Source organism: Brienomyrus brachyistius, chromosome 1 (assembly GCF_023856365.1).
Source record: "Brienomyrus brachyistius isolate T26 chromosome 1, BBRACH_0.4, whole genome shotgun sequence".
NCBI lineage: Eukaryota > Metazoa > Chordata > Actinopteri > Osteoglossiformes > Mormyridae > Brienomyrus > Brienomyrus brachyistius.
This window is the reverse complement of record NC_064533.1, coordinates 24,480,593-24,493,181: the sequence shown is the minus strand read 5'-3', so window position 1 is coordinate 24,493,181 and position 12,589 is coordinate 24,480,593. Positions and strand designations below refer to the sequence as shown.

The following is a 12,589-nucleotide window of genomic DNA, read 5'->3' as shown; positions in this document are numbered from 1 at the left end:
TTACTACTGCAGTAATAAACAGCATTTAAAACAACACGAGAAATGACATTTACACGAATACACGAAGACCCTTGACTAACACACACACACAAAGGCTACAATTTCTGAATCATAAATTAAATCTTGACTCAAGGCCGGTAAAAACATGCATGCTGCTGTCAGAGGCGGTCGCCTAGGGCGCTGTCTTCTGAGGGGGGCGCCGAATTAGCAAACCGCCAACAAAGCAACAAAATACAGGCGAAGTACAGTAGTAAGCAGCAGAACAGGATGCAGCATAGACGACCAGAAAAATGTAAAGACAGACAACGTACTTAGTTTTATTGAGCTTTGTTATGTGATGGGGGGTATTTTACATTAGTACAACAGCGTACAACAGGCAGCCTTACTCTTAAAGTACAAATACGAAACGATCGGCAGACAAATATGCATAAGCACTGAGCAAGTTATTCTTATACAAATGATTTTTACCATTTTAAAGTATTTCAGTCACAACATACTTGCCTCACCGAAGCTTTATCTTGTAGGTTAAAAAAAAAACACACACGCGCACATTCGCTTTTATAAACACAATCATTGATTAGAATTAAAAAAAAAAAAAAAAACATTTTTTCAATATTTTAAATAAGCTGTACATTCTTTCTCAAGTTTGCTTTGTAATTTAACGAACAGACAAAGCTAAATTAAGCCAGGTAACATCGGTCATCAGTCTTTTTGGCAAAATTAATAAGCAACTAAAACACGCCACAAGCTGTAGAAGACGTCTGAGAAACAGGTCAGGTGACGTCATCCAAACCGACCAAGAAAACAAATTCCATCATGGCCTGAAAATGTCGAACAACCTGATCGTAGGATACAAATATTAAAACGTTAATACATAGTAAAACAACTCCCATTACACGTTGTTCAAATAATGAACAGCTCGCGGGATCGTGGTTTAATGTCCATTTGCCTGAAATCGGTCAGTAGGTAACAGAGGACAAACTCACCCTCGCGTTGATCACCTTAATATGACCAGCTACTTAAAAAAAGTAAATGTAATACTGATTTCTAGAAGGACAGGAGTAAAACACAGCAATGCCCGGCACCATATTTATTGGGCAGTGTTGCAAAGCAAGCCAGTCTCCAAAGAGAATGTAACCGATGGCTTCCCGTTATTAAAACCAATTATGACTTACGGTGAATCACTGACGTATTAAAAAACTGCGCGTGAATGGCTTCATAGTTTAAATCCATTCTGAAATAATCGCTTTTCAGAAAATAAAACTAAAATCGGAAGGAAAAGGCACGCCTCTCGCACAGTGTACTGCATACATTAAAAACACATTATAAAACATTTGATCTTTTATTGGACCCTGTACTCTAAAGAGAACGCGTCAAGCGTGCTAATACTGTCGCTTACGGAAATTAATAACAAGCAAATGCATTTGCATTATAAGCACAAGATGAAATGTGGATTACAGACAACATACAATACTTAGGGATTGGGACAAATTAATACAATAACATCCTTCATTTTAGCACAACCTTTGAGCTTACGCTACAAGGTACTTTAAAAATTCTTGCATATCTTTTTTTTTTGTTTTGTTTTTGATTAAAAAGTAATGTAAAAATATATCCGTATTTATACTCTATATATCTACACAAACATAGCTACCATGTGGAAGCTCCCGAACAGGGTTAAGGATACAGCATATTTAACTTGTAGCCTGTTACTGGACGTCTTGCACGATCGCAAAAATATTTATATAACAGATGCTGTTTGCAGTTCCCTTCATAAATGATAACTCGGGTGCATAAAAGGTTTGTGACTTTTTTCATGTGCAAATATACAAATTGCGGGTTTCTTTTCATTTTCAGTCTTTCCCCTTAAGGGTCAGTATGTCCTTGAAATGATCACCGGACAATTAAATTAATAATAAATCAATTAGTAATCGATTAAGGCCCTGGGTCAAACATATAAAACATGTGGCCTCTAAACTGCTGAATGTATCGTAAAATACTTTATGTATAAAACTCAAAACAAAGCCAGATGTAAAATGAAGTTGACCGGCTGGGATTGTACTTGTGCAACACATACACATGCGCGCGCGCACACACACACACGCACACACACACAAAAGCAAAGTGTTCATTCAGTCTACAGAGAGCAAGACGGCTCCATGCTGCAACACTAGAAGAAAGAGTTTCTCTGTCTTGTGGGGGTAGGGCTACAAATTCAGTCATCTTGCTGAAAGCCATTTATCATAGCGCACAAAAAAAAGAGAGAGAGATGTATTCTGTGTTGATTCTACCAGAGTAAACATCTTTCTCACAGTGGTCCAGAGCAAGTTATCCCAAAGTGCTGCAGATTCTGCCTGCCGGACCTCTGGTCATCCCAGGAACGCAGACCACCGGGAACGAGCAGGAGCTACGCGAAGCCACTGGAAGTGGGTTAAGGACTTTCTTTGTAGACGTTTCACCACTAGAGACCACACAATATCACTCAACAAGCGTCACTTGATATTACAGCACTGGTGGAGGAGAGGAGGAGAGCATCACAGGAGCATCGTAGTTATGCGGGTCGGAGGTCCCCTCCTGACTGACCACTACAATATCTCCAACATTATGTTGCTCTGTCCAGTTCCCCACTAAAAATCCTGGTTCCCGCCATTGCACTCCTCCCTCTACCACCCTCCAAGGCCAATCTCTTATTTCACTGCTGAAGCAGAACAAACGTAACAGAATTCACACACAGCTGGGATACTGGAGAAAATGATGAACGAACACCAACATGGGGGGTGGGGAAATACTGCTTCCAATCCCAGAAAAAAAAATGTAAACAAATGGCGACTGCAGTCGTCCAGAGAGAAAATCCCCCCACTGGTGAACTGTATGTGCATTTCCCAGATCTCCCAGACCATCTGCCCCACCCCCCCAACCCTGCCCTCTCCGCCGAGGCTACGAAAGGATTGTGGTGATGAAGTCGTAGAATCTCTTGGAGTACTGCTCTGGGTTGACCGTGGAGATCTCAGCCCCTGCCTGTACAGGGGAAACAGCGGGTTAAGTATCATGCAGCATGTGATTTTTACATGGGGAGGAGGGACTGACAGAAACTTGAATCCACAGCGTGCAAGCTGAGCTCCGAACACCTGCGAAGCCGGACAGGGTTTCCTCCGCCACGTACCAGGAAAGCACAAACAGCCGCTCGTCTTGGCCATTCATCAAAGTTTCATGCGTTTATTATTGTAATAAGCTCTATATTCTATACTCGCCCCATGCTTGACTGTCTTGGCCGCGTGCGCCGCCTTCTTCTTCGCGTCATAGTGCGTCAGGATGTCGATGATCCCCATGAAATACACCTCCTTCCTCGGGGCATCTGCACAAAAAAACACACCACAGATGTTTACAATAAATTACATGACATGAATGTTTAGTTAGGTCACCATTTAAAATGGTTACTGAATACAATACACGTACACGCACACATTCCTCAGCTGTGCTCTTAGTCTCGCACCCGGTACATCTGCTTCTCATGCCACAAAATAATACGACTATATAAATCATCTACCGGGAGAGAGATGGATGATCCACACCACACAAGTTCCCAATAAACGTTTGGTCCACAGGGACCAGGCTAAATGGACATGAAAGACTATTACAGGGGAGGAGCATGACTGTCTTGCAGTGCGAGGAGTGAAGACGTGCTCGGACAGCGATGCCTATACCTGCCCCCAGCTGCAGCCTTCCTTTGGCCAAATATCCATTTCATCTTCCTGTACCCCCCCATTCCTTCCTCCCTCCTGTTAACCCTACATCCATTCCACCTCCAAAGTTGCTAACCCTTCCTCCCACACCTGCCTCGCTTGGGTCTTTCCACCATCCCTACCCGCAACATGTCATTAACTGTGTCCAGCGAAGGTCACGTGTGTGCAAGTCCATCACACGCGGCGTGCCTGTACAGTGACACGGCGGTCAGACTCACTATCATGGCTCCTCAGCGCGTAAACGTCGATGTTGGGGTCGAACTCCCCAGTGCCGAACACCCTGTTGTTGTCTAGGGTGTTGCTGGGGCTGTCCGGGGGGGTGCTGACGAGCCCGCCGTCGCTCTCCCCCTCCTCCTCCCCATCGTTGTCCTCGATCTCCACCTCCTCCTGTTCCGCCCGCTCTATGTCATGGATGCCCACTAGAAGGCTGTAGTCCATCAGCTTCAGCTGGGCCAGGAACTGAGGCAGGAAAATCAGCACTAAGTAAACTGCGATGTAATTACACATTTAATTAAACAAGCACACCCTCGTGTCATTTGTGCGTTGTTTTTCCTCAAAGTAATTGACGTGCACCAACATTGACGGAGGCGGCTGCCAGCCCCTCAAAAGCAGGCAGACATTTGCCCTTCCAGAGGTTGGAGGCTTGTGCAGAGTTACGGGCTGCTGCAGACCTTCTCCCCGTTTGCTTGCATCCTGCTCAGCCTCGTGCAACAGCTCATACAAATATCCGATATGGGAGGGGGGGGTGTCTCTAAATTCTACACAAGCCCCGCCTACTATCCCCGGGTCCCCACATTCACCTCCACATCCCTTTTCAGCTTCTCCAGGAACATCTTCTTGCTGTTTTCGTCGATGTACACCTTCTGTCCGTCGTTGATGAAGTCATTGTCTTTGTATGTTGGGAGTTCTTTGGCCTAAAAGTAACGGAAGGACGTCAACATTAAATTTCTTCCACAATGGACAGCTGTTCGGCTTCTCTGAAATGTATATTCCATGTTCTCTTTAATATGTGTAATGCACAAGCTGTTTAAAACTTGTGAAGTGTACATGCCTTGCTGTACCTTGCATGACCATAGAGGGTGCTGTGGAGCTACCTAACTGAAGTTCGTCTTGACCCTTGTTCAGTGATGTCATTGGACAACGTCTGATTATGCTTTACGGGCATGTTGACCTCTGCAAAGTGTTCAGTTTGCTCTTACTCTGGTGATGGGAGCATACAGACTAACCCGGGACCTTCATCTGATAGCCGCACATGCACACACAACATGTTTTACAAGACCACAACCGAATTCGAGACCTAACACAGGAAAACCATATTTACTGCTCCCAGTACAAGACATTTTTCCTCTTTAATCTGTCATAAACAATACTTTGCTATTTTTAATACACAGACGCTCCACTACTTACGAATTTCTAATACAAGCCACAATGACTCATCCAGCACCTGGTGTAGGTCAGCGATTCTCGGGACAAATTGGTGACACTAATCTATAGATTTACCGTGACACATTCATCGCGCTTGGTCACGTCAGGATTGCTGTCACCTGTGGGAAATGGTGCAGGACGTAAGGAGGCTAAACGGGAAAATTTTAACACTTGTGAAATATCAGTTAAATCTAACCTATTAGTCCCTTTTTCACAAAAAAAGTGACTATGACTTATTGAAATTATGCATAATCCCATTAAGAACAATTAAAGACGTGTGTGATGAACAAAATGAGTCCGGGGCCTGTATCACAAGGCCGAATTTTTTTGGGTTAGTAAGATTTAAGGGTTTAAGGTGGTCTGGGCTAAATGTAAGTGAACAAGATAAAGTCCATTTAAACTGGGGTAGAGAGGACATGGGAGGGGCGTTTCTTAGACGGCTACCTGTGAAAGTGTTCCCATGAGAGATACCAATGCGGAAAGTTCTGCAATCACACACCAAGATACAGTTTCTAATCCAAAGATGGTAAGTCTGAGGAAATCCTCACCTTCGTGACACTGAAAAATCGAGCTACAAAAGCTGCAATTGAAGCCCTTCTGCAATGTCTGATACCACTTTGTAAGTGTAGACAGTGTTTTGAATCGGACCTCAAAATGGAGACTCATTTATGCATTATGGTAATTACTGTCCTGCACGCCGACCGGGGAAACAGGAGCAGGGAGACGAGGAAGTGGGGAATGAGGGATTTATTAAAGGAACACGCGAGGCAAAGCACAAGAGTGACTGGACTGGGGAAGACATACCTAAAGCAGACTTAAATACATAGGACTAATGACAGTAACAGGAAACAGCTGGTAAACACCGGAATCCACATGGGGTAGATGCAGGGACGGGTTACGGACCGGGCCAGCGGGGCCGCTGCCCAGGGGCCCTTGGGGTGCAGGGGGCCCGTGGGGCCCCTAACCCAAAACAATTTGCAACGCTTATCAACAATGTATTTTCGTTTGTCTATTTTAGAGGGCCTACATTCTTTGATCCTCTGCCTACAAGGGCCCCTGACCCTATAGGGAGAGCGTTTGGCTGCCAAGGGCCCTTGAATTGTGGTGGTTGTGGTGCTGGGGGGCCCTCGCGAACGTTTTGCCCAGGGGCCCACACAACCCATAATCCGTCCCTGGGTAGATGAGGGGGCGTGGCACACGGAAGGAGCGGACGATCAGGGCAGGACATTTACTACCATTCTGAAGCCTGTACGAGTGCATGACTTAAACAGTTGAAAAAATATGAACATATAAACAAAAATCACAATTCAGGGCAATCGGCCAAACGTTTCCTAAATATCTTATGAGGGAAAGGAGAAGCCCCCCCTGGGGAGTAACTGTGCCATTGCGAAGGGACCAAGGAACTAGTGCAATAATTAGGAAAGTGCTGAGCCAAACAGGCTGGTGCAGAATCTAGGTCACCATGGAGACCAAGCACATGTGGGGGGGGTAACCATCATAAGCCCAGAATACAAGCTTGAGAAAAAAAAAATAAGACACCACTCTATATATATATATATGTTTTTTTAAATCTGCATTTTTAAATCCTGGTTTAATCGTGGTTCTGCTGGCAGAAGGCTGTGCTGAGCAGCAGGTTGCTTCCAGGTTCAAAATTTCTAAGACAGCAGTACAGAAGAATAAGGTGAAGCAGGAGACACTGGGAGTGACCAGAAACCAGTCAGGTAAAGGGTGGAAGCGACTGTCTAATGCCAGAGATGACTGTTAACTTATCCGACAATTTCTCATGAATCGTAGGATGACATTAAGTGACCTTCAAAAGGAATGGGAAGCATTAACTGCAGGGGTGAAGTGCGGACAGGATGGTATCAGGCTCCTAGAAGCAAAAACTGAAGTCCTGTAAAGCAAGGAAGAAGCCCTTCATCAATGAGAGACAGAGAAGAACCAGGCTGCAGTATGAAAAAAAAAAAATATTATTCACAGACACAAACCCATAGATTGAGAAATGAGTGAAACAAAAACTTCATTTTTCCAAAGCTGTATATTAGATATGAAATGGACCCTCTGTCCCCACATTTAAGCACCAATAAGCAGCACAGTTCTCCACACCGCGCACGTTTGTGTTAAGTTCCGTTCTTTTCTTTTTTCCAGTTTCTTAAGGTCATTCTTTCATATCGCAGCGATTTCACACAGTGCACCTGGCATTTCTTCAGCCCGCTGAACTTCAGAAAAGCCTGCATCAATATTGCCAACCCACTCGCATAACAGAAACTCAGAGAGCAGCCAGGAAGATCTAAGATTTCATTATACATCCAGTCATATTAAAAAGGTCAGGGCCACCTGGAACGTCAAGAACGGGGAGTGAAAATGGCACAGAATCCCAACACTCTAAGGAGTATTTTAAGATTCCAGTGAGCCTGTCTGCAAGCCTTCGGACCGGGAGGAAGAACCCACACAACATGAGGGAACCTGAGGGAACATGAGGGAACCTGCGAGCTCCACACACACACAGCAGGGGTGGCATTCAGACTTCAGACTATGGAGAAGTGAGACAAGGGTGGTACTGTCAGAGTCGTTGTGCCAACAAGCAGGGGAGATAAAGCATCATTTCAGTATCAGTCTGATTCAAATATACAGACGCTCCACTACTTACAAATGAGCTACACTCTGAACGGCTGTTCGTAACTTGAAATGTTCGTAAGTCGTTATTCAACGTCATTTTAAAGGTAAACGCCAGTACTAAGAACTAGGATGCTGGGAGTACGCACGCTACGCTGCTGCACGGCGAGAGTAGAGGCCAGGAGTCGTACTAGGCAGAATTGGTGAGTAGACAAAAAGTTCGTAAGTTGAAAGTGCGTAAGTTGAGGAGCATCTGTACTTTCTTTTTTTTTAAACCATACATATCCACACTTTACAACTTGGTGCCTAAAGACTGTGCTGATCTGAATGCAACCCAGAAGCTAACAGTCCTTGGGTGACACTGAAGGGCAGTTGTATAGCTATGCTAGTGGAATATCTGACAGAGGAATGGAACTACTTCTCACAGTCAAATGGAAACGCAAGAATGAGCAACTCAGGTGACATCGAGATTGTGGCTGGGGGACTATGGTTACAGCACAACACACACAGAAAACCGCAAGACTACCGGAACACGTCAGAGGTTACTAAGCACATTTACCTTTTCCTTGTCACTTGCTTCTCTGGCAACCGTGGAACCCTGAAAAACAAACCAGAAATATCACATTTACACTATATTTACATTTAAATTTACATTTATTTAGCAGATGCTTTTTATCCAATGCGACATACTGTTTTTTGAGTAAACAGTCTCAGACACTCTCTGGCGTAATTGAGGGTTAAGGGCCTCGCTCAAGGGCCCAACAGTGACATCACTCTGGCAGCCCTGGGATCTGAACCAGTAACCTTCTTATCACAGACATAGTGTCCTCGAACCCGAAGAGCGTCACACCTCCCCGATCACCCCACAACAATAATAATAATAATAAAAAAAATTACACAAGTAATGACTGTAAAGGTTTCCAAGCAAAACAACATAATAATATGGCAACAGATCACTGACTCTCACCTTCAAGTCGTATTTTTTGAAGACTCCCAGTCGGCTGCTGAACACGTTGTGTGTGACGATCATGTAGGTCTCATCCCCGTCCACCGTGAGGCGGTACATGCCAAGGAACTGGGGTAGCAACGTGTTGCCATGGCACTCTACGATGAACTGTGGGATGGTATGGAGCTCATTAGATAGGCTGATGTTCATGGACGTGACCCAAGTACCACCTTCACCGCCTGCCCTGCTGGAAAGTAGACGTCTCCTGAACCTGTTGAAGCGTTATCATACAATGGGGTTGGAAACGTATCCCTTCCTGCATTCATGCTAGTAGGATTTTGATTTCCTCAGTACATGAGTCAGATATTTACATCTACTAGATGCTTTGATCCGAAGTGACATTGACATAAGCGCAAGAGCAAGGGTCAGCTAGTCCCTGAAGCAATTGGGGTTAAGGGCCTTGCTAAAGGATCAAACAGTGACATCGCTCTGCCAACCATGGGATCTGAACCGGTGACCTTCTGATCACGGGTACAAGTCATAACCCATATAGCCACTCAGGTATGACACCGAGACACTTCTAAAAAATGAGGTTTTACACCCACGGCTGTGATGGCAACATTAAAAACACGTTTCCTCTATCAACGCGACACTCACGCATCGCCTGAAAGCATCGTTAATGTGCATGCCACGTTTCAACAGTCATCGTCAGAAGATCTTCCCATGCAGCACTCCACCAGAACCAAACTAACTTTGAAGGTAAGAGTGGGACACTGTGCTGCCCGTGTATGAATCACGCATCTCAGGTGGTTGCCCAGGACTTCCCGCATACGGCGAATACGCCACCTGGTGGTACTTCTTGAGGATGTTGTGCATCTCAGCCACGTCCTCGCTGGTGATGGCCTTGATGACGTACCGCTTGTCGTACGTGGTGTGGAAGCGAGCCCCGCTCCGGCCCTGGGCGTCACTGGGAATGGGCGCGCTCCGCGTCAGGGAATTCTGTGGGAGGTACATTAGAAATGCACGGTTGGGTCTGTCTCCACCAAGCCCTTCTCCAAACGTTCTCCCCGGTACCAGCTTGGGTTTAAAAGACAACCAAGATCTAGACCTCAAAGACAATCCCACCAATCGAAGGTGATGCATGTCAATACATCTTCAAAGCTCAATCACCAATTAACAACACATTGGCGACTGAATGTCATGTGTCCTATATACCTGAAAATGTAAATAATCGATGTCCGATGCAACGTGAAATTCAAGGGAGAGGCAGCATGGGATCGGTAGCATTTCAATATACACAAAAGAAAAATAATGCTGAACCTCGATTTCAGTACAAACCGTACAGCTGTGCACTGAATTACAGAAAATATTTATTAAATATTCCAAAAGAGTGATGAGTGAGCATGAGTGTGACAGCTGAAGAATCTTATTATTATATTTGCATTTTCACCCGTTTGTGTTAATTTAAAGTGGTTTTGTGGCAGAAGATTGTCAGTCAGATAACTCAATACAAGATCATTTTTTTTAAACAAGTCATCTAATAGACAGTAACTGCTTTGAGTGTTCCTGCGGGGGGGGGCACCGTGGGCATTGTTTTGGAGCCCCCAGGCTGATCAGAGCCTGCATTGGTGGGGGCAAACAAAGGTAGATGAGCACACCTCGCCCTCACAGGGAGCTCAGCACTATCGCCTTTACCTTGGCAACCAAGCTGAGAGTTTCTGTTTGTATTATTATTTTGGTAACCAGGCAGCATCAGTGAAGAAGCTGCCAGGACCTGAAATGTGGGTGGGTGGGGGGGCAGCTTCCTGTTGCTATATTAAGGAGACCCAAAAGCTCGCCGGCCGACTGAAGCAGGTGACTGAACAGGGGGCTACTTGGCCAAGCTCTCCCTCACCGGTGTCAGCATCCACTGCATGCTGCCCATGCGCCTGACGGGCGTCGCATTCAAAATGTAATTAGGAAAAGGTTTCGGTTGCAGCCCCCCAGATGTCCAGACGGCCGCTTCCAGCGACTGGGTTTATTAGATCGCACTCAGGGCTCTGGCAGACTGTAGGCGTTACCCCCCCCACCCCCCCCGAGGCTAGGAAAAGACAGCCCTGGCAGGCAGCCATGTAAACATCTCAGAGCGGCTCCTCTGTCACAGCGCAGCTGAATCTCTTCAAGACATGCGCCCATACGTCGAGGATGCATTTCCTGTACATGTGCCGCACATGCCATTTTCAATATGCATTTCTTTGTAAGTAACAACTTTGGGTTTAAGGGCTCCAAAGCATTTTCTGCTAATGTCCCACATCTCAGTTTCTAATGGCAAAAGCTATAAGGTCGAATGAGGAAATGGCTTCAACGGTGCTTCACTGACAAACACAGTAGCAGATATCGGTGGGTCCTATTGGGGGAAAAAAATAAAATAAAATAAAAATAAAGCTCCCGGCTACTACTGATGCTGCCTCTTGTGGCCCCTCCTACTGGCAGAAAGTCTGCCTTAATCCATTGGATGTGACTGACAGATGAACCTCAGTGCCACATCGGTGGGGGGATTCGCTCCATGTTTCACCAGTACAAGATCATTTCCCTACTTGCCTTTTCTAAATGTATCTCGGTCGCCTTCCTGCTGTAGCTGGTCCCCTTTATCCCCTTTTCCCTTTTACAGGGGAAGTCAGTTTATCAGGCTTCTTCCTAATTTGAATTTCAAACGACACCCTGGTGGGTGGGGGGCGTGTGCATCCTGAAGCAGGCCGAGGTCGGCTGATGCTTCTGTCCCAGTCCTGGCCACAGACCCCCATGCCCCCTCTCGCAAGCAGCTAAGGGCTCCCGAAAAGCTGCTTCTCAACTCGTGTTCCTGCTGACACAAGCGGCTGACCTTTTTTCCTTCCTCAGTCAATGACCTTGACGCACTTTTATTACGTATATCCCCATTCCCATCTGTCTGCTCCCAAGTATCCAACAACTTATTCCCGATTGTCATTTGTGTTCAATCAGTGGTATGATACCTAACCCTACTTTTCTGATTTGATGTATGCCTGTGAAGAACATCCCTGTCAGGGTAGGTCATTGCATGCACATTCAGAAGAACTGTTCAAATAAATTTTCATCAACCAGATTGTGTGACAATTCAATTCAATTCAATTCCCACTATGGCATCAGGTCCCTGTGTCACATGCTCATTTGCTGTCCTTAAAGGGTACTTTCCGTATCTCTATCTGTGTCGCAACATGTTCAGCACTGATAACACACATCAGGGAGGTGCAGGCCTCAGCGGTTTGCACTGCCATGTCATACCTCCAGGGTCATGGGTTCGATTCTCTTCCCCCAATTACACTTATAAGTTTGCAAGTTCGCCTTGTGTTTGGGGAGGGGGGGGGGATCTTCTGGATATTACAGGTTTATTCCCAGTCAAAAAAAATCCACAAAAAAAAACCCCTGTTTCGGATGAACTGGTGTCTCTGAATTGTAGACGTGAACTGTGAACATGTTCTCTCTGCAATGGACTAGTGTCCAAAACCGTGTCCCTACCCCTCGCCACCGGTGCCATTTGTGTTCGTGGAAAAAGGAATCATTCAGTTACTAAAAGAACAGACATGAAGTACTGGCACGATTAAAATTCAATTTAACGTGAGCAAAGGGCTGAACAAATTCCTTCATGGCTAATCTAACGCCGGCAGACGCCTGCTTCGGCTCGCTGGCCGCCGGGCGAGACCCAAAGCCCGAGCGCAGAGCCTTCATCTGAGCCCAAGGCAACAGGCCCCAGCTTCAAAGCCGCGGCGACGGAGTAATTATCCTACGGAAAGTGGCCACAGGCGCCCCAGCCGAACGGTCGCAGGGCTAATCCAGCTCTTTGCAGACAGCGGAGAAGTTTTGC

General features: G+C 45.8%; 1 protein-coding gene across 1 annotated transcript in view; it reads right to left on the bottom strand.

Moving 5' to 3' along the window:
* Positions 1-293: 293 nt before the first annotated feature.
* pip4k2aa (phosphatidylinositol-5-phosphate 4-kinase, type II, alpha a) overlaps positions 294-12,589 on the bottom strand; it is a 35,489-nt gene continuing 23,193 nt past the window's right edge. The window contains exons 4-10 of the mRNA XM_048971038.1: positions 9,577-9,729; positions 8,752-8,898; positions 8,344-8,382; positions 4,544-4,657; positions 3,962-4,202; positions 3,248-3,355; positions 294-3,014 (exon numbers count right to left, since the gene is read on the bottom strand). Coding sequence (XP_048826995.1) covers positions 2,938-3,014; positions 3,248-3,355; positions 3,962-4,202; positions 4,544-4,657; positions 8,344-8,382; positions 8,752-8,898; positions 9,577-9,729 — 879 coding nt within the window. The 3' untranslated portion in view covers positions 294-2,937. The remainder of the gene's footprint in view (positions 3,015-3,247; positions 3,356-3,961; positions 4,203-4,543; positions 4,658-8,343; positions 8,383-8,751; positions 8,899-9,576; positions 9,730-12,589) is intronic.